This window comes from Rattus norvegicus, chromosome 8, assembly GCF_036323735.1.
Source record: "Rattus norvegicus strain BN/NHsdMcwi chromosome 8, GRCr8, whole genome shotgun sequence".
NCBI lineage: Eukaryota > Metazoa > Chordata > Mammalia > Rodentia > Muridae > Rattus > Rattus norvegicus.
In genome coordinates this window covers 116,761,660-116,786,845 of record NC_086026.1, presented here as the reverse complement: position 1 = coordinate 116,786,845, position 25,186 = coordinate 116,761,660, and the positions used below count along the sequence as shown (strand labels likewise).

The following is a 25,186-nucleotide window of genomic DNA, read 5'->3' as shown; positions in this document are numbered from 1 at the left end:
GGGTGGGAAAATGGCTACCTTAGGTGTTTTTTTCCATTAGGAAAACTATCTCTGCATGTATTTTCAGCAATCAGAGGAGGCTCATACCCTGAGGGTACCAGTGGAGCAGAGGTTAATTGTGTCCCTCTAGTCCTTTGCTCCAGGGCTTTGTGTAGGTAGAAGCCCTGATTACAGGTTCCTCCTAGTCAAGGGAAGGCAGGGTGACACTTCTGTTACCTGCATTCTATTTGGGTTTGCCTCTATGCCAAATACATTTCTCTGAAGTTTTCTCACCACTCTGTTCAGACAGAGCAGCATATGAGATCAACTGCTGGGAGGGAGAAATGAAAGCTGCTTCTCACTGCTACCAGAAACTCTTGGGAGAATGAGCATCGTGTGCCATATACCCACAGCTTGCCGACTTCAGTAGGGAGAGCCCCCAGAATGCTCCTGGATGAACATCATCTTGGTGGCCACACATTGTTTTATGAGCTGAGTCATCAGGCTGGCTGGCTCCTTAAATGCTGCTGTCTGAATCTTCAGGCAGAAGGAAACGAGAAGGCTTGGAGCCCAAGCTGACAGAACTTTATGGAGGGTCAGTCTGATCTGCCAAAGGTGATGATGGATTTACCATTATAGAGTTTGCTCACGATGAAAGGATTATTGATCAATGGAGGAAACACGATGCTTTTCTGCATTTCTTATACATTATTTAGGAAATCTGTTTCATTATAGCTACTTTTAATAGCCACTAGTGTTAAGGGATTTCCTGCTGAAAAATCTGATTCCTTCCTCAGTCATTGAGTTGCAATTTATCACTTAATGAGGCAAAGCCAAAAGGAAGGGTGGCGCAATGGGTCAAAACTGTTTGCAGACTTTCTTGTTTCTTACACTGTTCTACCATGGTTATCTTTTATAAAGCTGCTCAGAAAGATGTCTCTCAATTAAAGCTGATATTCTTGTGATGGGGAAATTTCTTCTGTGTAATTTGAGCTTTGTGATTGTTAGAGTATCCTGGTTCTCTTTTTCAGCCTAAGTTGATTATGGTTTCAGTAGAAACATAGGTGGAGAACTTACTGGAGAGCATATGTGACGTTTTCATTAGGTGTCAAGTGCTATGTTAGCCTCTGTGTGGGGCTAAACTAAGTGAAATCCTTGTCCCTGAAGAATAAAATGCATTGCTGTCAATGTGCCAAGCAGACACACTCCATTTTTAGCGTAAGGTGGAGGAGTAAATGATGCAGGGAAGAGAGGTCCTGGTGGTAGGAGAAAAAAACAAAACTTCCTTTCAAGGAAGGGCAGTTGGAGAGTCTTCTTGGAGGAAGTGGTCCTGTGGCAATCCTTGGAGGGTGAGAATGACTCACAAGTTTCAAGTGAAAGAGGTTTTGTGGGTTGTGGGTATTGTTCCCAAAGCCCCATCAGATCAAGAAATGGTGGATGCCAACATTTGGAATTCGGATAGCCCTGGTGAATTCTGGGAGAGCAGTTTTCAGGTGATAAGCTTAGAAATCAGATCTTGAAGGGCTGAGAATCAAATAAATTACACTGACATTAAAGGACCCGAGTTACACAGTTCTCTGTCCTAGTCAGATGAAGAGAGGGGGAAGAGGAGTGGGTGTGGCTATGGACACGTTGGTCTTCCAGGGGTGACCTGTGGGGCAGGGCAGGGTGGAAGTGGGAGACAGAGGCTTCCCAAAGCAAGAGCAAGAGCAAGTGCCTGGCTGGGTCCTGGCAGGGATACAAGAAACTGGATCAAGAGGAGGGGAAGGAGAAGGAGGAGGAGGAAGAGGAGGAGAAAGCAGAGGAGGAGGAAGAGGAAGAGGAGGAAGAGGAGGAGGAGGAAGAGGAGGAGGAAGAGGAGGAGGAAGAGGAAGAGGAAGAGGAAGAGGAGGAAGAAGAGGAAGAGGAGGAAGAGGAAGAGGAGGAGGAGGGTGAGGAAGAGGAGGAAGAGGGGGAAGAAGAGGAGGAGGAGGAAGAGGAGGTAGAAGAAGAGGAGGAAGAAGAGGAGGAGGAAGCGGAGGAGGAGGAGGAAGATGGAAGAGGAGGTCAGTGAGGGTTCTGATTTTTCAGATGCACGCTGGAAATCAGCTTATGCCTGGGAGGGTTGTGTGTTGGGGGTTGTCAAGTGGACTAAGAGCCTGAGGAAGGGAAAGCTCGGAGCAGATGCTAGGGACAGAAGAGCAGGTGCACAGTCCTGCTGAGGTCTAATTCTCCACAATATATGCTGTGTCCTTTTGTGTTATTTCAAGAAAACAATCTAAATTTAGTGCAAACAGCTAAAGTAAACGAGTCCAGACCTTAACCAAATGTCCCCTTTATTCTCCTTGGCCCCCTTTCTTCCTTTCTCACCCGTTGGAATTGGTATTCTCTGACCTCAGAGCTGAGATGGACAGCAGTACAATGGGTTGTCTTTGTTTGGAAATGGGAGTAAACTTTGGGAAAACCGGACCTTAGGCTCTGTAACCGTCATATGTACAGCAGTCAGGGGATGGAAACAGTGGGTGAAATGAGAGCTTCCTGGGTGTTCAGAAGACCTGCGCTGCTTGGCTGCTGCTTGGCTGTGCGGGTTGGTCAGAACTCTCTGGAGAGAGCTTCATGGGAACGTGGCTCCATTCTGTGGTATGCTCTTCCTGACTGCCATTTCTGGAAGAACTTGCTAAATAAATAAGGGCATCTCTGCTGTTTTGCTTTTGGTTCCTGATTCTCCCTTCTACTCTCAAAGTGTATCTGATTATTGGGAAATTCAATTGTTCACAGAACAGACATTTTCTCTTGGTAGATGAAAGAGTCCATAGACCATGGGGTGGTGGCAATAATCCAGGTGTGGATGAGGACGGTCAGGATACTTTGAAGGAGGAATTAACAAGGTCAAGCAATTATTAAGATACTTATTTTAAATAAAAAAATGAAAAAGATGTCTGTATGTAGCCTAAGCTAGCCTCAAACATAGGGTTCTTTTGTCTCACCTTTCAGAGTGGTATAATTACAGGTGAGTGTCACCATGCCACTTGCACCAGAATATTCTAGTCTTGCTTTTTCAATTAATGGCCATGAACTAACTGTTGAGTTGGGTAGAGGCTGAGAGGCCAGAAAGATGACTTTAGCCTAAAGCTTGCCTATGGGCCTATATGCTGACAGTTCTAGGGGAGGAAGATTAGAGTTGTTGGATACAAATGGATACCTGAAATCTCAGACAAAAGAGGAGGCTGGAGAAAATGGTGTTGGCTACTGATCTTTCAGGGGGCCTTATTCATATTCTCTCTCTCTCTCTCTCTCTCTCTACACACACACACACACACACACACACACACACACACACACGCACGCACGCACGCACACACACACACACACACTCATTTTAAAATAAGACACAATTTAAAACGAAAGAGAGGAAAAATGTCACTGTATTGACACTTCCTGGAATAGAGATGCTGAGATGGGCTTTGAAGAATAGGACATCCAAGAATGACAGCGAGACAGGGCTGAACTTACAAGGTTTTGAACTTACAGTGCTGGTGACAAGAGATGATTGGATATATGCTGAGTCCAAATATAGAGTTCACAAGTTCCCAATTTTTGCTCAGCAGTTGACGGTAGGGGTTCATAAGGTAACGTTGGCAGCTATCAGAGGGGATAAATTCTTAGGAGACAGAAGAAGAAAGTTCCTAGGAGGGATCCAGACCTCAGGATGGCTGGAGGTGGAGACCTGTGTCCCACAGAGGCTGTGGCATATGGCATAGGTCTGGGGTACACAGATTGAGAACTAGGAGAGGAAAAGAACTGGGGGAGGAAAGACTTCTTTACTAGGAAGGCCACTAAAATTGTTCAGGTCACACACACACACACCACAACAGTCAACTCAACAAAAGAACTCAGGAGATGTTTGAGGCCTTGGCCTATATGCAGCACCCTAGGAGCCCAAGAACTCATGCACATCACTTAGTTGCTTTGAGCTGATCTCATTCTGCCAGCTTCTCCCTCGATACCCACGGACCCTCGGACATGGCAGAAGAGGATCTTATGAAGGATGTGGCTGTGACAGTACTGTGACAATGAGATTAGTTTAATGACGATGCCCCCATTTTTTACTGGTTCTCCTCTCTCTGACCAGAGGGGGAGCGGCCATCTCCGTATGCCTGGCAGGAGACACTGTGGCCTTCCACACGCAGGACCGCGACCCCGTTCTGCGGTAGCTGCAGCCAAAGGCTCTGGGTGGGCGGAGGGACCTGGCCTCCCGGGCCAGGCTATCCAATCGCCTCTCGCAGATTTCCCTCCGCTGGCCCGCAGCGGCGTCTCGTGGATTCGCGCGCGGGCTCGGGCGGGCGGCGCGAGCCCGGGTATTGCGAGCCCCCGCGCGCCAGGGAGCGGCGCATGCGCGGGCGTCCCGCGAGCCCGCTGAGGCGATCCGAGCCGCGGCGGCGCCGGGAAGCCAGCGACTGAGCTGTGAGGGACCGAACGGCGGCGCGGAGACTGTGGCGACGGACAGGTGGTGAGCCTTCGCCCGTGTTGCCAGGGGCTCTTCGGCTGCCCGTGGAATCTCGCGGTCGGTCAGGACGTGGCATCCGGAGGTGGCGGTGGCATCCCGGACGGCCTGTGAGGGATGCGCCGCCTACTGCCCCGCGCCGCCTGACCGCCCCCGCCTTGCCTCGCGGTGCGCCACAGCCGGGCCCGCGGCCGCCCCTGCGGCCGTCCCCTGCGCGCTGTCACCCAGCCGCCGCGCTCGCGGGGCTGTGCCCGGCCCGGCCATGTGGACCCCCACAGAGGAGGAGAAATACGGCGTAGGTAGGTGAGGCTGGGGCCTGGCAGCGACCGGGGTTCAGGGGCATGTACCCGAGTCCCGGGCCCCGCCTCGATTGCTGCCCCGGGCTGGCTCCTCCGCCCCTGCCTGCAGACTGTGCGGCCTCGGCGCGGGGCGGGTGCGGTACAAGCGCGGGGATGGGCCCGGGGCTCTGGGTGCGGGAGGGCGGCAGGGGGCGCTGGCGGTGCGGCCTCAGCAGGTGCGGCGGGCGGGAGGGGCCGCAAGGCTGGGGCAGTTGCGGGAGGTTTGTGGTTGAGGCGCAGGACAGTTTAACCACGAAGCTGCATCTTGAGAATCTGCGTTTCCCAGCAGTCAAAACCTCGATTTTAATGAATTTCTGCACCAAAGTTGATGAGCTTCATGGTTGTTTATTTTCCGATTGGAATCTTACGAAAAGGGATGCAAAACGTTGACATCATTTTCCCAGTCCAAAATGTTGCGGACCTTTGTTTTGCTTTAAGTATTAGAAATAGTTACCCTACTGCCGTGGGAAGTGTTTTGGACATAAATCATTGTTAAAGTTTAGCGTATTTTGTTGACATTGTTTTCTTTAAAAAAAAATCTGTTTTCAAATAAGAACGTTACTCTTTAGTTTCTTCTTACACTTTTAGGTGAAACTCCGGATGATTTCTTTTAATATTCCATTTCTTTAAAAAAAGAATATTCAGTTTTTAAGGGACTGAGTGTTTTTTATTTTTACTTTTACAGTGTTAGTATTTCGTGGTAAGTCACTATGCATTATTGTAAACAACCTATTGGATTTAGTTACAAATGTTTAAAATGTGGAGTGTGCAGGGTTTTTCGTTCTTTCTTAGCTTGCAATGGAAAAATTTTAGAAAATTTATAAGAAATATATCGCTTAAAGGCAAATTATTATTTCAATTATTGCAACAATTCTATTAGTACTTCGTTCATAATTCACTATAAAGTAACTTTGTAAACTGCAGTGGTTTTGTAAAGTGCAGATGTTTTGTAATACGGTCAGGTAAGGTATGTAAAAATAGTATTCATAGCAGAGAGGCTCTTTATCTTCTTCTGAAAAGTAACATTCTAAAGTTTGTAATTAGCTATGCTACAGTGGACCTGGTTAAAAAAAAAGTCCCGGAGTTCTAGAGTCTTTTGAAAAGGAATTAGGAAATGGTGCACAGGCTGTATTCACCCCCTAGGGACTCTTTTACCTTTTCTATTTAAAGCATTCCTTGAATACTAAGTTGCTACTGGGAAATGAGGAGTTGATGGTTTTTCTTCTGTGTTACTTGTTATCAGAACTACTTAATTAGAATAACAAGCAATCTGTGCAAGTGGTCAACTGTCCAGTGGTACTTGATAAATTTTTCCCTTCTGGGGAGGTTCTCTCAAGTAAAGCTGATAGTGGGATTCAGAGTGCTGGCTTCTTTTTACTGGTGCTTTGAAAAAATTATGTAAATGATCTTCTTAATGTGTAAATGAGGCTCCTGTTAACATACCTTACAGGGTTGTGAAAACCAAACAAGTACACACTAAGTAGTTTGTAAATGCTAATCTCCCCATTAGTACTTAGAGAATGTTAACACTGTAACAATAGGTATGTTAGTTCTGAGACTGGTAATTCAAACCAATCAGGATAGGTATATGTGAATCTTTAAGTACTAGAATTTGAAGTGTGATTTACCAAAACAGAAGATGGAATGAGATTACTTTTAGAAAAATTGTTATTCCCTGCAGAGGAGCATAGCATTGAGTACAGGGTAGATCTTAAATGCCTGTTGTTATTTGGAAGACAGTTTCTTTGTAGCTGTGATCTGGTATAATTTTGATGCTCTTTCTGCCTGCCTGCCTGCCTGCCTGCCTGCCTGTCTGTCTGTCTTTCTTTCTTTAAGTAACTACTGTCTTTTTTTAAAGTAAAGAAAGTTTTCCTCAACTGTCTCTTCCTGTCATGATCTAAAGTTTTTGTTTAAATTGCTTAAAACTCTGAACTTTCTCCCCTTCATAAACTTAGGGGCCATACTTCTAGGTGTTTTCTTTTTTCTTTTTTCTTTTTTTTTGGAGCTGGGGACCGAACCCAGGGCCTTGCGCTTCCTAGGTAAGCGCTCTACCACTGAGCTAAATCCCCAGCCCCATAAGTGTTTTCTTAAAATCTAATTCAACCTGTAAGATATCTTCAATTTTGTATTTAATAATGATAAAAATGTCAATTAAAATGATTTTTCTATTAGTCCCATTGTTTGATGGCTTTAAGAAGTAACTTAAAAGTTTTAACGATTACCACTGTTTCTATAAGAAAATGTTTCAAGTTCAGCTTTTTAAAATTAAACATTCATTTATTTGCTTGTGTGGAGAATGGTTGTACCCATGCTATGACATAACATGTGGAGGTCATAAGACACCTTGGGGAGTCTTTTTTTCCTCTTTTTCTTTACCATGTGTGTGTTTTGGGGATTGAACTCATGCCATCAGACTTGGTAGCAGGTGCCTTAGCCCACTGAGCCATCTCATTGAATTTTTTTTTCTTTTTTTCGGAGCTGGGGACCGAACCCAGGGCCTTGCGTTTGCTAGGCAAGCGCTCTACCTCTGAGCCAAACCCCCAACCCCCATCTCACTGAATTTAACAGGGATTTAATGTCTAAAGGTTTGTGGTAGAGCCTGGTGGGTTCATATTTTTTTGAATTCAGGAGATCCAAGGATCAGTATTTTGAGGAGGCATCAGAAGTAGTGAAGACAGAAAGAAAGGACGAAAGAAGGAAGGAATGGGGGAAAAGATCTGTAATACAGAGGAGTCTGAGGTGGAGCAAGAGCCATGTGGGAAAGATCCACTGTCCACAGTAGTTGAGTAAATTTACTGGTCATTAGAATAGCTTGAAGACAGTGGCTTCATTAGTTTTGTTATGGCCCATCAGTCCCAAGAAGGAAGCCTAGTTTTTGAAGCCTCTGAAAGAGAACTAGTACCTCTTTTTGAGGCAAATCCAGAACTTTATTTTGTTCTTAAAAACAAGGATATAGGGGCTGGGGATTTAGCTCAGTGGTAGAGTGCTTACCTAGGAAGCGCAAGGCCCTGGGTTCGGTCCCCAGCTCCGAAAAAAAGAACCAAAAAAAAAAAAAAAACCAACAACAAAAAACAAAAAACACCAAGGATATAATCTGCACTTATTATAATGATAGGTTTAATATCAGCAGGGGTTTAATTGAGATTTAAAATTTTACCTGAGCCTTGAGACAGGAGTAAAGTGACAGATCTAAGGTATTTGGCTAGTACCTAAAATTCAAATTTGAAATTTGAACCCAAGATTTCAGAATTCTAAACTATAGAGTCTTCCCTTTTACAAAAATTATTATGGTTATTTGTGTGGGCGTGTGCGTATGTATGTATGTATGTATGTATGTATGTATGTATGTATGTATTATATATGTGTCTGAGTGTTAACAGGTAAGGTCCCATGGTGATAGGAAACAAATTTTCCAAGTTTGTCCATCCATCCAACCGTCCTTTTGTCCGTCCGTCCGTCCATCCCTTCCTCCCTCCCTCCCTCCCTCCTTCCCTTCCTTAAAGATTTACTTATTTAATGAATGTGAGTACATTGTAGCTGTCTTCAGACACACCAGAAGAGGGTATCAGATCCCATTACAGGTGGTTGTGAGCCATCATGTGGTTGCTGGGAATTGAACTCATGACCTCTGGAAGAGCAGTCAGTGCTCTTAACTGCTGAGCCATCTCTCCAGTCCTGGTTCTTCTTTCCAACATGGATTCCAGGGACCAAACTCAGGATGTTAGGCTTGGGCAACAAGTGCTGTTTTATTTGCTGAGTTACCTTGCCAGTTCTGCAGATTCTTTTATTACACCCCTTGCTTTTGAATGGAATTTGTCAGTAATATATGTCTAACTTGAAAGTTGAGACATAGTCCAGAGCAGTAGTCCTCAACCTTTCTTTCTTTCTTTCTTTCTTTTTTTTTTTCCTATTTTTCGGAGCTGGGGACTGAACCCAGGGCCTTGCGCTTGCTAGGCAAGCGCTCTACCACTGAGCTAAATCCCCAACCCCGTCCTCAACCTTTCTAATGCTGTGACCCTTTAATACAGTTCCTCCAGACCCCAGCTATAAAATTATTTTTGTTGCTACTTTGTAACTGTAATTTTGCTACTGTTATGAATCATATTGTAAATACCTGTGTTTTCTGATAGTCTTAGGAGACCACTGTGAAAGGGTTGTTCCACCCCCAAAGGGGTCATGACCCATAGGCTGAGAACCACTGCTCTGAGTCTTCATTTTAAACTAGGTAACTATATTAAAGGAATTTTCCTACCTTGGATATTGTATAAGGTTATATAATATTACTATTGCATTAATGAAAATAATGGTTTATTTTGATGGGTACATGGCATGAGTTCAGAAAGCAAGTTTTTAATAATGCCTTGAAGACTATATTAGGTGAAGACTATATTATTATTGTGATGGTGGTGGTGGTGGTGGTGGTGGTGGTGATGGTGGTGGTGATGATGATGATGATGATGATGATGACAGGGTCTCACTTCTTTTTTTTGTTTTTTTGTTTTTTTGTTTTCTTTCTTTTCTTTTCTTTTCTTTTTTTATTAACTTGAGTATTTTGTATATACATTTCGAGTGTTATTCCCTTTCCCAGTTTCCGGGCAAACATCCCCCTCCCCCCTCCCCTTCCTTATGGGTGTTCCCCTCCCCACCCTCCCCTCATTAGGGTCTCACTTCTTAGCTGGCCTGGAGCTCACTATGTAGACCAGGCTGGCCTCAAACTCAATGAGATTTGCTTGTTTTGCTGGAATTAAAGTTGTGTGCCACCATTTCCAGTGTATTGTTCTTTTTTCAAAAGACACTTAGGATAGAGGAAAGAAATTGAATTTAGCAAACATTTATTGAATGGCTTTTTTAAGCTAAAAAGAGTTGTTTTAACCTCTTCTCTAAAGCAAACAGGAACTAACTTGCATGGAATTATCAATTAAAAGTTTGTGTTTGTGTGTGGTATATGTGATGTATGTGCATATGTGTAAATGGAGGTTATCCCCTAGGAGTCTTATCTCAATTGCTCTCTGTCTTATTTTTTTGAGCTTTTCTTGTTGAGCTTGGAACTCAAGGATTCAATTAGATTGGCTAACTGTCCAGAGAGTATCTGGAGATCTCTGTCTTCATCCCTGATTCCAACACTGGTGTTACACATGTGTGCCACCATGTCAGGCTTTAACATGGATCCTAAGGATCTGAAATTATGTTCCCAGGCTTGTGGGACATTTTATTGATTGCCCCCCCTTTATTTAGATGGGTGTTTTGCTGTATTGTTCAGGTTAGTCTCCAGTTTCTGGCTCCCACCTCAGTTTCCCCTGTAGTTGGACAACAAGTGTACATGAATTACCATAGTCAGCTTCATATTTTAATAGAAAATTTAGCATATAGCAACATTTAGTAGACTTCATATTTACAGATTATTTAATCATGCAGTATTAGATCATACATTAGAAGCATTAAAGTACATTGTAAACATGGTAATGTTTTCAATGTAACATTTAAAATTTTTGTGTCCATATTTTTGGGTCTGCTAAGTGTGTTCCAGTGTTCGCAGAGGGCAGAAGATGGTGTCAGAACCTCTAGAGTTGGAATTCAGGCATTGTGAGCTGCCAGACATGGGTCTGGAAATCTGAACTCCAGGTCCTCTGGAAAAATTGCACATCTCTTTAACTCCTGAGCCATCTTTCCAGGTCCAGATGTAGTATTTTTAGACACATCCTAAAGCATGATAGTCTGAAAAAAAAAACCAGCCATTGAGGTTGGAAGTACCTCATATTCATACCTTGTGTTTATATTGGTGCTGAATATTAATTTTTAATAGCTTTTGAATCTTCCTTTGAATTTTGTCTTTAATTTTGATAGTAAGAATGTTTAAAATTATTCCTACTATGTAAACAAGCAGTTGGTCTGCTATATTAGGGACTTATTTCCAATATTATGATTTTACTGATGTGAACAAGCCTATTTATGATTGTGCTCTCAAGTCTCTTGCATACCTCCCTCTAGACAAATTATGTATAGAGAAGCAATGTTTTGTAAAGGTTTTGCACATAGTCTCTGAAGACATTTTTAATTTTTAAAACATACATAAATACATCACCACTTATTTTAGCTGTGGTCCAGGTACTTGCTATGTTACACAGTAGGATACTTTAGTGAAGATAATGACTTCATTGGGAAATATCTGTCAGAAACATCTCATTTTCCTGTTTGTCTACAGTGCTACAAAATCTCAACCTCCTACTTCCGCATACTTCCCCCTTTCAGTACTCATTTATGTGCTCTTGCTAATGAGTGAGAGCCAACATTTGTGCTGAAATTAAAGCATGATAAACATAGATGTAGAACTATGATGTACATTTTACTAGATGTGTATTTGACCTTCACTACTCAATTGGAGCCCATATTATTATTACACAGCTGTAATAACAAGAGTAACCCCCTCCCTGAGACATGTTCTCTCTGTATAGCTTTGGCTATCCTGGAACTTGCTCTGTAGATCAGTCTGGTCTTAAGCACACAGAGATCTGCCTGACTCTGTCTTCCAAGTGCTGGGATTAAAGGTGTGCACCACCACTGCCAGTTAGAATATTGTTATTGCTGACTAGAATTGATGACTTCATGTACATTCTTATAAATTTTTGTTTTTTTGCCTCCATATAAATTGCTTGGATTATACCTTTCACTAGTTCAATTTAGAATATAAAAAATATGTGTCTGGGTATTTCGACTACATATTTCTGTATACTCTGTGAATGCCTGGTCCTAGGGAGTCACAAGGGGTACCAGATCAGAATTAGAGAGGAATGTGAGCTGCCGTATGAGAGCAGCTAATGAATGCTCTTAGCCATTGAGCTACCTCCAGCCCCACTAGTGTAAATTTTGGCCTTTAACAGATCATAGAGAAAATACTGCTTAAGGTTCTGTAATTTGATCACTAGGAAGGACCCATGTGGTGGAAGGAGAGAACCAACCCCTGCAAGCTGTCCTCTGACTTTCGCACACCTTTCATGGCACACGTGTGCTCAGATACACTTGTGCACAGGATAAATAAGAATGTAGTAAAACAATTAAAACATGTTGGGGGTAACTTATTGATTTTTGGTTAAGCCAAACAACCAAAACAGCAACAACAACCACTAGTGTTTCCGTGTAGATTTGAGAGATAGTTTATTAGCTAAGAATATTGGTTGCTCTTCTAGAGGACGCAGGTTTAATTTCCAGCATTCACATGGGCTCACAGCAGTCTATAACTTCAGTTCCAGAGATGCTGACTTCCTCAGGCAATGCATATGTGCAGCATACTGACACAAGGCAGGCAAAATACCCATACATGTGAAATAAAAGTTAAATTTTAAAAAACTATTTTATAACCTTGTTTGTTTTACACCCCCCCCCATGCTTGTTAATTTGGTTTTTGGGACAGGGTTTCTCTGTAGCTTGGCTGGCCTGGAACTCATTATGTAGGTTAGGCTGGCCTTGAACTCACAGATCTACTTGCCTCTGCTGAGTGTTGGGATAAGGGCCACCTACCTGGGTATTTTATAAACTCATAAAAGTTGGGAATGTGCCACAGTTACCTCAGTGTTCTTGAAAGGTAGAACTCAGTGTTAGGATATAGAATGGTTCATACATGTACTTGAGAATTAAATTGAATGCTTTTTTAGTGTGGTATTACATTTGATTTTTGGTGACTTTGTAGACATTATTCCATATTGTTCATATTGAACTTAAAACCAGTTTAACTCTAGGACTCATTTCATTTGAACCAACATCAAACTAAATTCTGAGTTTATTCATAATCTTAAACAAAAATGTTAAATGTTATTTTTTTTTTTGGACCTGGGGACCGAACCCAGGGCCTTGGTGCTTGCTAGGCAAGTGCTCTACCACTGAGCTAAATCCCCAACCCCTAAATGTTATTTTAAAATACATATTTCATCACATTTAAGTTACTGTATGTAGCTTATCAGTTCAACTTCTCAAATATTTTTTTTTTTTGGTTCTTTTTTTTTTTTCGGAGCTGGGGACCGAACCCAGGGCCTTGCGCTTCCTAGGTAAGCGCTCTACCACTGAGCTAAATCCCCAGCCCCCCAACTTCTCAAATATTTTTGAAGTTTGTGATTTTACACATCTTTCCTCGTTGATCATTTATCTATACAAGTAGTAAGATTTTGTTATGCAAGTGGTTTGTTTTTTTTTCAGCTAGCTAATAAAAGTATTAAAAGACAATATTTAATTTTCAATAAACACCAGAGGGAGGTATTTAGTACATAAAATTGTGTTTTTGCTGTGTTATTTTTTTTTCTTTTTCTTTTTTTCGGAGCTGGGGACCGAACCCAGGGCCTTGCGTTTGCTAGGCAAGCGCTCTACCACTGAGCTAAATCCCCAACCCCTTGCTGTGTTATTTTTTGAATACAAATTATCTGGATGAACATTTCACGACAATGTCAGCTATACCATCTTTGTGAACTGGATAGTGCTTGAGATTAGGGCAGGTTCTAAATTATGGCCTGTGGAAGAAAGATGTAGTTACAGGGCATGTCAAAGAAATGTTAGAATTGAAAAGATTTGTTTTTTTTTTTTAATCTTCATATGTAGGAGAAATTGAATCTAAAATTTTATTGTCCTTTGTTTCTGATACTCTTTCCAAATTCCAAATCGCTATAGTTTGAACTTGGAATGCTCCTAATTCTAATGCTCCTAATTCTAAGGTATTAAAGATGGCGCTTAGCCCACCCAATTAGACAAGATGGATGAAGCAAAGAAGTGCAGGCAGACAGGAGCCGGATGTAGATCGCTCCTGAGAGACACAGCCAGAATACAGCAAATACAGAGGCGAATGCCAGCAGCAAACCACTGAACTGAGAATAGGTCCCCCGTTGAAGGAATCAGAGAAAGAACTGGAAGAGCTTGAAGGGGCTCGAGACCCCATATGAACAACAATGCCAAGCAACCAGAGCTTCCAGGGACTAAGCCACTACCCAAAGACTATACATGGACTGACCCTGGACTCTGACCTCATAAGTAGCAATGAATATCCTAGTAAGATCACCAGTGTAAGGGGAAGCCCTGGGTCCTGCTAAGACTGAACCCCCAGTGAACGTGATTGTTGGGGGGAGGGTGGCAATTGGGGGGAGGATGGGGAGGGGAACACCCATAAAGAAGGGGAGGGGGAGGGTTTAGGGGGATGTTGGCCCGTAAACCGGGAAAGGGGATAACACTTGAAATGTAAATAAGAAATACTCAAGTTAATAAAAAAAAAAAAAACGTTGGGGATTTAGCTCAGCGGTAGAGTGCTTGCCTAGCATGCGCAAGGCCCTGGGTTTGGTCCCCAGCTCCGGGGGGGGGGGGGGGGGGGAAGATGGCACTTAGCTTGGGCTATTGGGAAATGGCAGATGCAAGGCTTTGTGAGTAGTCCTCTGGCTATTGGGGGTGTGTCTTTGAAAAGAGTAGTGGGAATTAAGCTGCTGCTTCCTTTCTGTTTCTTGCTTCCTTGTTTACATAATTTGCTGTGCTATGTGCTCCTGCTTCTCTCTCTCTCTTTTTTTTTTTTTTTCTTTTATTCGGAGCTGGGGACTGAACCCAGGGCCTTGGCGCTTGCTAGGCAAGCACTCTACTGCTGAGCTAAATCCCCAACCCATGCTCCTGCTTCTTGAGAACACTAGTTTCATTGGCCTAATCATGGGGTAAAAGTTCCAAGATTGTGATTAAAATAAATCTTTCCTGTTTAGAATATATATATATATTTAACTTTTTATTCTTTGTGAATTTCACATCATGCACCCCAATCCCACTCATCTCTCCATTTCTCCATATTCCCCCTCCACTCTTGCAACCTCTCTAAAAGAAAACAAAAACAAAATCTCGCCATGGAAGCTCTAGTATGTCATGGTGTATTGCATTGTACATCCCTTTGCCCAAACAGCTTTACTTGCAAATGTTCATTATAGTGAATTAGTGGTCTGGTTCAAGCCCTCTAGCTTCTGCTATACTGTCAATACTGGATCCTAGCCAGCATTCCTCTCAGATATCCTGCTGGTGCTGCTTTGATTCTTCAGGATTAGCCCCTTCAAGAGCTCCAGCAGTTCATAGGAGGGGTAGATGTTAGGGTAAACCAACTCAAAGTCCTTGAGGGGGCAAGGGGTGGAGTAGCTGAGTTGCTCAACCTGCAGGCTCTCCTGTACCTGTGCCATCAGAGTTTTCCCCAGTGCCCTGGCAAGGGCAGGGCCAGCTCACTCTAGTGTCCCAGCTGGAAAGGGGTGGGGCTAACTCTCCCACCTGCCTCAGGTACTCTTGCCCTCCATACTGTACTGGCCTTTGGTGGTAACATGGACCATGGACATCAACACAGATGGGCCAGGACATCACCTTGACATCAGGTGGCAGTGCAGGTACTCACATCAGGCTGTTCCTTGCCACTCTTGTGTCTACAGTTCCAACTTTCTTCATAGTGCATAGACTGTTATGGATGAGGGCCTCTGGGTGTCTTCTGCCCGCCTGTGCTTATAAGCTAACATATCTCAGATATTTGTTGATTATAATATATCTATGTTCTTGGTATGGCCCTATTCAGAAAGACCTTAATTTCCTACCTTTTTGGCTTGTTCAGGTTATAATATGACCAAGATTCTACGGCTGCCATTTTCTGCTTGGGGAATGCCAGCTGAAAAAGCTCAGATGTCATCTCTTTAGTGCCCTTCACAGCTCTGCCTGATGTACATGAGTGCTGCGTCTGATATGTCCTTACTCATTTACAATACGCTTAATTGCACTTCTTTGCCACAGAAGACTTAGAAGCTTTTGGACAGGGACTTTCTTCATGTTGTTTGTTTGTTTGTTTATTTAATATTGAGGCTGATTTTGAGGGAAGTTTGTGAATCTAGTGTTGTTTTTAGGTATGTGACATTGTGAATATAAATTTTTGCTTGACCCTTTTCTTTCTTGAGCCTGTTAGGAATTTACTGCTTATGACTGAGTTCAAATGACTGATTTTGGGTGGGAGCCTGAGGATTCCAGTTGCAATTCATCTCACCTTGAATAGCAATGATTGCAACAGTGATTAGGAAATCATAAATCAGGTAATTGTAATATAATTTGACTTTTCTCATTACCTTTTCTTCAGCATCTTTAGGGAATTCTGTGTTTTGGATGAGTGGCTTTTCCACTCTTAAAAGCACCACAAAGAGATTTTTGTCTATTTTGGTTGAAGTGTCTTCAAAATTTAATGTATTTTAGTTTTCTCTAAAGTATGGCTTTAGCATGTTGAATTCATTTGATGTTTATTTTTCTGTATTCATTTTTATTATATAAGATACATATTCATTATAGAAATATCAGCTATGGAAAAACACAAAAAGAAATTAACCATGATTTCTTTTACACAGATATAACTCTAGCTAACACATTGATATAACTTTCTAGTCCTTTTTAAAATATGTGTAAATAGTCGTTTAAATTAACTTTGGATCATATTGTTTTACACACACCCACAATTAATTTGAAGTTAGAGCACTACTTGTGGAGTTAGTCTTTATTTCCACCACCATCACTTCCTTGATCAGTTTCTCCTTTGGAGAAAGAGTTTGCTGAACTTCAAGTTTATCAGGTCAGGTAGGCTGACTGGCTAGTGATATTTAGACTTCTGTTTATTTCTGTCCCTGTCTCACAAAGCTGTGATTGCACATCTTCCCTGCTCAGCTCTTGTGCTTGAATGGCAAGCACTTTACCAACTGTTTTCTTCTTGACTTCTTTAATGAACCATTCTTCATTTAATGGTTTGTCATTTAATTTCTGTGAGGTTGTGAATGTTCCATTTTTCTTGTTGTTGATTCTAGTTTCATTCTATTATGGCCAGATAGAATATAAGAAATTCTTTTTTTTTTGGTATTTGTTGAGATTTGTTTTGCGTTCTATTATATGACCTATTTTTGAGAAATTTCTGTGTGATGATAGAAGGCTTATAAGATGTCTGGTAGGTCTATTTGACCTACGACATCACTTAACTCAGATGTTTATTTTTATCAGGCTGGTCTGTTTATTAGGATGATGTATTAACATCACTCATTATTATTGTGTTGTGATTAATCTGTGACTTTACATCTAGTAGTAGTAGTAGTTTCATGAAATTGAGTGAGTATATCAACATTCAGTGCATATATGTTTGAATAAAGTGATCTTTTAGAAAAATACCTTTCTGTTTTTTTTCTAATTTTAATTTGAAATATTTTGTCAAAGTGAGTGCCATCTAAGTGTTGTCTACAAGAAATATACCTCACTGGTAATGTCAAACAAAACCTGGGGGTAAAAGGATAACAATAAAATCTAAACAAATAACACTAATATTTTGTCAGATACTAGAATTGTTGTACCTGCTTGTTTATACAATTTTGTCTCAATGTGTGGACCAGGCTGGTCTTGAACTCAAGATCTACTTCCCTATCCCATCAGGTGCTTGGATTAAAGGGGTATGTCATCATACCCAATGGAACCTGTTTTGTAAATCCATTCTGTTTGTGCCTCTTGGTTGCAGAATTAGGAATATTAACATTTAGGGTTTTTATTGAAAGGTATACATTTATGCCTGTCATCATCTTATTTAAGGACTATTATTACTTTGCATATCTTCATTGCCCTTTTTATGATTCTAGCACATCCCCTCTGTTCCCCATAGTCTCTTGAAATGTGTTTACCTTTCTTTTTTGTGTATAAGATTCCTTTAGTGTCTTCTGTAGTGATAGCTGAGTTGCCAGGAAATTTTTTAGTTTGTAATTATTATGAAAAAGTTTTTCTTTTCTCTTTTGGTGATAAAGGATAGCTTCACTGGGTATAGTAACCTGAGTTGACAGCTACTGTCAGTCATTCAGAGGTTAAAACGTGTCTGTCCTCTTATGCCCTTTTGGCTTTTGGGTTTCTGTTGAGAAATGTGCTGTTACTTTGAAGGTTCGCTTTTATATCTTTGTTGGTATGTCTCTTGGTTTTCATTCAGTAAACTTTATTTATATGTTTAGTTTTAATATTTTTGGTTATTTTAATTGTATTACTGTTAACAGAATTACTTTGGAGTAAAACTCTGTAGACAAAACTCTGAACTGTGTCTGAGGGAATTTGTAGGTTGGGTTACTGGAGGTGGGAGGACATACTCTTGATTGTGTGTAGTGCCATTTCATGGGCTGGGTTCTTAAGCCAAATAAAAAGAGAAAAATGAGGTGGATATCAGATTTGATGTATCTATGCTTCCTGACTACAGATACAATGTGCCAGTTGCCTCATGATCATGAGTTCTCCAAAGTGGTGGGCCGTACTCTCAAACTGTAAACTGGAGAGACTCTTCCATAAGTTTGTGTTCTAGTTTTATTTCTGTTGCTATAATAAAATTCTCTGAGAGAAAACAACTTAGTGGAGAAAGGGTTTATTTTAGCATACAGTCCATTATTTTGGAGAAGTCAAAGTAGCAGAAATTCATATCACATCTCCTGCTTGCTTATGCTCAATTCAGTTTCTCCATTTGGAAACAGTTCAGGACTCCCTGCCTATGGAAGACAGGCACCCATAGTGTACTGGATCCTCCCACATCAAACTAATTAAGACAACCCACCATAGACATCCCCGTAGCCAGTGCAATGCAGGCAGCCTCTCAGACTGTCTGACCAGGTAATTCTACATTTTGTCAAGTTGACATAGTTACCTGTAACTGATTGTCGGGTGTTCTGTCAAAACAATTAGAAAAGTGACTTGTAGTGTTTTAGCAGCAATATGGTATGGGAGATTATTTTCTAGTCTCATTTAGTGTTTTAAATGCCTCCTAGGTCTGGATATATGTTCTTTCCCTAAGTTTGGAAAGTTTTCTGCAAATGATTTTATTCAGGGTGTTTCCATGCATTCTCCCTCAATGTCTGAGTCATAGACTTGGCCTTTTCTTCTTATTGGATTTTTTTATTTACATTTTGCCCCCCACCCCCCAGAGCTGAGAACCGAACCCAGGGCCTTGGTGCTTGCTAGTAGCAAGTGCCTTACCACCGAGCTAAATCCCTAATCCCTTTTTATTCACATTTTGAATGTTATTTCCTTTCCCAGTTTCCTGTCCATAAGCCCCCTGTCCCCTCCCCCTTTCTTCTATAAGGGTGTACCCCTCCTCATCAATCCCCCTCCCCCATCCTGGCCCTCCCCACCCTCCCACCCTGACATTCCCTTACACTGGGGGTCCAACCTTGGCAAGACCAAGAGCTCCTCTTCCTTTGGTGTCCAACAAGGCCATCTTCTGCTACATGTGCAGCTGGAGCCATGGGTCAGTCCATGTATAGTCTTTGGGTAGTGGTTTAGTCCCTGTGAACTTTGGTTGGTGGGCATTTTTGTTATGGGGTTGCAAGCCCCTTCAGCTCTTTCTATCTTCTTCCAATTGGGATTCCCATTCTCAGTTCAGTGGTTTGCTGCCAGCATTTGCCTCTATATTTGACATGCTCTGGATGTATCTCTCAGGAGACATCTATAACCAGTTTGTGTCAGCATGCACTTTTTAGCTTCAACGGTCTTATCGAGTTTTGGTGGCTGTATATATGGGCCACATGTGGGGCAGTCTCTGAATGGCTGTTCCTTCAGTCTCTGCTCCAAATTTTGCCTCCCTATCCCCTCCTATGGATATTTTTGTTCCCCTTTTAAGAAGGACTGAAGCATCTGCGCTTTGGTCATTCTTCTTGAGCTTCATGTGGTCTGTGGATTGTATTTTGGGTAATTCGAGCTTTTAGGCTAATATCCACTTATCAGTGAGTGCATACCACGTGCATTTTTCTATGATTGGGTTACCTCACTCTGGATATTTTCTAGTTCAATTCATTTGCCTATGAATTTCATGAAGTCATTGTTTTTGATAGCTGAGTAGTACTCCATTGTGTAGATGTACCACATTTTCTGTATCCATTTCTGTTTTGCCTTGATATTCATAAGGGAAATTGGTCTGAAATTCTCTTTCTTTTTAGGGTCTTTGTATGGTTTAGGTATATGCATAATTGTGGCTTCATAGAAGGAATTGGATAATGCTCCATCTGTTTCTATGTTGTAGAATATTTAGACACTATTGGTATAAGGTCTTCTATGAAGGTCTGATGGAATTCTGCACTAAACCCATCTGGTCCTGGGCTCTTTTTGGTTGGGAGACTTTTAATAATTGCTTCTATTTCTTTAGGAGTTATGGGGTTGTTTAGATGGTTTATCTGATCCTGATTTAACTTTGGTACCTGGTATTTGTCTAGAAAATTGCCCATTTCCTCTAGATTTTCCTGAATATAGACTTTTGTGGTAGGATCTGATGGTTTTTTGAATTTCCTTAGATTCTGTTGTTATGTTTCTGTTTTCACTTCTGATTTTATTGATTTTGGATACTGTTTCTGTGCCCTCCAGTTAGTCTGGCTAAGGGTTTATCTATCTTGTTGATTTTTCCAAAGAACCAGCTCCTGGTTTTGTTGATTCTTTGTATAGTTCTTTTTGTTTCTACTTGGTTGATTTCAGCCCTGCGTTTGAATATTTCCTGCCTTCTACTCCTCTTGGGTGTATTTGCTTCTTTTTGTTCTAGAGCTTTGAGATGTGCTGTCAAGCTGCTAATGTGTGCTCTTTCCTGTTTCTTTTTGGAGGCACTCAGAGCTATGATATTTTTCTTAGCACTGCTTTCATTATGTCCCATAAGTTTGGGTATGTTGTGCCTTCATTTTCATTTAAATTCTAAAAAGTCTTTAATTTCTTTATTTTTTCCTTGACCAATTTATCATTGAGTAGAGCGTTGTTCAACTTCCATGTATATGTGGGCTTTCTGTTGTTTTTGCTGTTATTGAAGACCATCCTTAGTCCGTGGTGATCTGATAGGATGCATGGGATTATTTCTATCTTCTTGTATCTGTTGGGGTCTGTTTTGTGACCAATCATATGGTCAATTTTGGGAAGGTACAGTGAAGTGCTGAGAAGAAGATATATTCTTTTGTTTTAGGATGAAATGTTCTATAAATATCTGTTAAGTTCATTTGCTTCATAACTTCTGTTAGTTTCTCTGTCTCTGTTTAATTTCTGTTTCCATGACCTGTCCATTGATGAGAGTGGGGTGTTGAAATCTCCTACTATTATTGTGTGAGGTGCAATGTGTGCTTTGAGCTTTAGTAAGGTTTCTTTTGTGAATGTAGGTGTCCTTGTATTTGGAACATAGATATTTAGGATTGAGAGTTCATCTTGGTGGATTTTTCCTTTGATGAATATGAAGTGTTCTTCCATATCTTTTTTGATAACTCTTGGTTGAAAGTAGATTTTATTTGATATTGGGATGGCTACTCAATGGCTACTGTTTCTTGGTACCATTTGCTTAGAAAGTTGTTTTCTAGCCTTTTACTCTCAGGTAGTGTCTGTCTTTGTCTCCAAGGTGTGTTTTCTGTATGCATCAAAATGCTGGGTCCTCTTTACGTATCCAGTCTGTTAGTCTATGTCTTTTTATTGGGGAATTGAGTCCATTGATGTTAAGAGATACTAAGGAATAGTGATTGTTGCTTCCTGTTATTTTTGTGGTTAGAGGTGTAATTATGTTTGTGTGTCTCTCTTCTTTTGGTTTCGTTGCAAGGAGATTACTTTGCTTTTTCTAGGGTGTAGTTTACATCTTGTGTTAGAGTTTTCCATCTATTATCCTTTCTAGGGCTGGATTTGTGGAAAGATAATGTGTAAATTTGGTTTTGTCATGAAATATCTTGGTTTCTCCATCTATGTTAATCGAGAGTTTTACTGGATGTAGTAGCCTGGGGTGGCAATTTTGTTCTCTTAGGGTCTGTATGACATCTGCCCAGGATCTTCTGGCTTTCATAGTCTCTGGTGAGAAGTCTGGTGTAATTCTGAAAGATCTGTTTTTTATACGTTACTTGACCTTTTTCCCTTGCTGCTTTTAAAATTCTTTGTTTTGTGCATTTGTTGTTTTGACTATTATGTGATGGGAGGAATTTCTTTTTTGGTCCGGATTTGGCTTTTAAGTAGTGTCTGTAGTTCTCACATGTTTGGTTCATACATTGTTATTAATTTTAATATTTGCTGATATTTGAATGTTGTAATTCTTCTTACTTGTTGTCTGTCTGAAGCACTGATATTTGATACTGTTTTCCTGATCCATTCTCTTGGAAGGCTTTCACTGGGTTTTTGTCTTATTGAACTTTTAAAATATGTCAGTAAGACTTTTCTAACGTTTCTATCTCTTTGCTGAAATCCACATTCATATCTTATATTTGTATAGATAGTTTTTGGTTTCCTATAATTCTTAATAAATTGAAATATTTTATATTTTATTACTTGCTTCTATATGTAGTATTAAAGCAATTAAATAAATCCTGATGGCATGTTTCTGCTACCTGTTCTAGTGGCTTACATTCCTGAATGAAAGCACCCACTTTATATTTTGTGATGCCTAAAACAGCTCAGTGGCTGGGATACATTCTAATCTCCATGTGGCTAATCCACCTCCCTCCAATAATCCCAAGTTATCACTTACTACATTCTGTAGTCTACCTTGGCTGCCCTGGACCTATTTGGGCAGCTTTCTGGGGCACTCTCCTTGCTCCTACATGGTGGCTGTGCCTCCCTGTCTTGCACCTTCTCAGGCACAGTGTCTTCCTTTCTTCCTTCTCTGGGCATGGCAGATCTTTTCCTTCAGTCCCAAGCTCAGGAATCCTTAAGTCTCGCCTCTGTCTGCCCTACCCAGCCATGGCATTGTCTTCTCTGCATGTTTCAGGTATCCTATCTACTTTTGTAAATTATTTGAAATTCTTATTATAGAAAAGTATTTTTTTCTTCTTATTCTGACTCTTCCTTCACTGGGTTACTTGAAAGCACCTTCTGGTCTTACCCAGAAGTCTGTATTTCTTTATGATTCAGATTTGGTTGGTTATAGTTTTTAGGAATATTTTCTTATTTCTTCTGAGTTATAAAGTGTGTTTGTCTATAAGTTTCCTAATAGTATCTTATGGAATTTTTGCATTTTTATGGAGCCAGTTGTGATGTCTCATAGTTCACATTTTTTTTCATATGAAAATCACATGAAATGTCTGCTTTTTTTCTTGGTCTATTTGTTTTTCTTTTCAGTAGTACAAACCTTATTTGCATTTCACTCTTCTGTTTTCTAGTTTCTATTTTTTTCTTTTTTTTTTTTTTTTTTTTTTCGGAGCTGGGGACCGAACCCAGAGCCTTGCGCTTCCTAGGCAAGCGCTCTACCACTGAGCTAAATCCCCAACCCCTCTAGTTTCTATTTTATTTTTGCTTATATCTTTATTTTTTTCTCTTATCTATCAAGCCATTGCACTGGTTCTCAAGAAACATTTTCATTTTTCACTTATTTACTTAAAAATTTTGATTTACACTTAGACCCATGGCTTGTTCAGAATGTGCTTTAATTTCCATGTGTTTGTAAATTTTCTAATTTTCTTCCTTTTACTGACTTCTATTTTCATGCAGTTGCAATTAAAGGATGATTATACTTTTAGTCTTGAATTTATTAAAACTTACTTTGTGTCCTAATGTGATGTATTCTAGAGAATGTCCTGAGTGCTTGAGAAGAATATTTATTCTGCTATTTTTGGATGGTTTCTGATTGTTCAAGTCTAGTTTTACTCTATTGTTTTTATATTTGTGTGGTATAGCCATTGTTGAAAGTGGTATGTTTGGATTTAGATCCCCTAATGGAACTGTATTGCTTTCTATTAGACTTCTCTTTAGATTTGTCAATGTTTGCTTTAAGATGTTGTTGGATGCATATATATTTGCTAATATTACAGCCTTTTTCTGAATTAATCCTGTCTCAGACATTTATGTCTCCTGTGACAGATTTTTTTAATCAGATGATTTCGATGCCTCTGCTTTCCTTTTGAATGGATTATCGTTTATATCCTTTTACACTCATCTTGGTTTGTAAAATACAAATACTTCAACTGAAAGTGGTTTTAAAAAATAAATTTTGAGTTTATAATATCATTACATAATTTCTTTTTTCCCTTTCCTCCCACCAATTCCTCCCATGTACCATCGCTTGCTTTCTTAAAATTCATGTCCTTTTTGTTGTTACATGGCATGTGTATATGTATGTGTTTCTAAATACAAAGATATAAATTGCTTAGTCTGAATGAATAATGTTGTCTATATACATATATGTTTTCAGGGCTGACCATTTGATATTGGATAATCAATTGGTGTGATCTTCCCTGGGGAATACTTGAGGCCCTGTGAGAGCTCCTTCTTCCACGTTAGCATGTCTACTGGTGTGGTCCTTGTTCAGGCCATATTTAGGCATCTATGTTGGTGAGACTTCAAGGAGTAGCTTCTTCATATTTCTGGAGACACAATCTCTCAACACTGCCTGCACTCATGTTTGTTTTTTATGCTTTGATAATACCATTAGGATCACTCAAGATAGCTCATAGGTCTATTTAAAACTGGTAAGTAAGAAGTGTCTGTGATAATATCTAAAAAATTCTACACTTACAATATGGTGTGTAGTTTATAGTAATATGTTCTTGAAAATTGCTAAGAGATTTTTAGTGTTATACAAACTATAAATATGTGAGTTAATATATAATTTGAAATAAGATTTTGTACATAACTGAGATGTATACTTTTCCAGTAGTTATAAAATTCAACTCCCCATGATATCTTCTCTCTTTACATTTTAGTTAATAATTTTATCTTTTTTATATTATATGTTCATGAACAGAGAATGGAGATAAGAGTTACTTTTAACTATTGTCTTTTTTTTTTCTTTTTTTCGGAGCTGGGGACCGAACCCAGGGCCTTGCGCTCGCTAGGCAAGCGCTCTACCACTGAGCTAAATCCCCAACCCCCTAACTATTGTCTTTTAACTTTTGTACTAGAATGATACATTATATTATTCCCAATTTGATCATATTCTCTCACATTTAGAATGTTTTTCACTTTGAAGAACTTTAATATTTCTTATGAGGTAAGTCCAGCGGTAATGTAGTGTCTCAGCAGTTTTGTCTGGAAATAGAAACTTTTATCTCATATTTCTGAAGGACAGCTTTGCTGAGTAATCTGTTCTTTGTAGCAATTTTTTTTAATGGATCATTCTACTTGTCTCGTGCTTAGAAGATTTTTGCTGAGAAATTCACTTAAGGCTATAGAAGAACTCTTAGATATGATAAATTGCTTTTGATGCTTTCAAAATTCTGTGTTTGACATTTTAAAATTTGATTATAATGTCTCTTAGTTAAAAGCTCATTATTTTTTAGTTACTGTGTTTCACGGCTCTTTGTTTGTGACAGTGATCAAACTTAGGACCTTGGGGCTGGGGATTTAGCTCAGTGGTAGAGCGCTTACCTAGGAAGCGCAAGGCCCTGGGTTCGGTCCCCAGCTCCGAAAAAAAGAACCAAAAAAAAAAAAA

At 40.3% G+C, this 25,186-nt stretch overlaps 1 protein-coding gene across 10 annotated transcripts in view; it reads left to right on the top strand.

Moving 5' to 3' along the window:
• The first annotated feature begins 4,627 nt into the window (after positions 1–4,627).
• Positions 4,628–25,186, top strand: part of Dock3 (dedicator of cyto-kinesis 3) — a 351,061-nt gene continuing 330,502 nt past the window's right edge. For 9 of the 10 annotated variants that reach the window (XM_006243867.5, XM_006243865.5, XM_039081583.2 and 6 more), the window contains exon 1: positions 4,628–4,761. In XM_006243867.5, coding sequence (XP_006243929.1) covers positions 4,725–4,761 — 37 coding nt within the window. In that variant the 5' untranslated portion in view covers positions 4,628–4,724. The remainder of the gene's footprint in view (positions 4,762–25,186) is intronic. The other variant, NM_001108184.2, reaches the window with a different exon arrangement.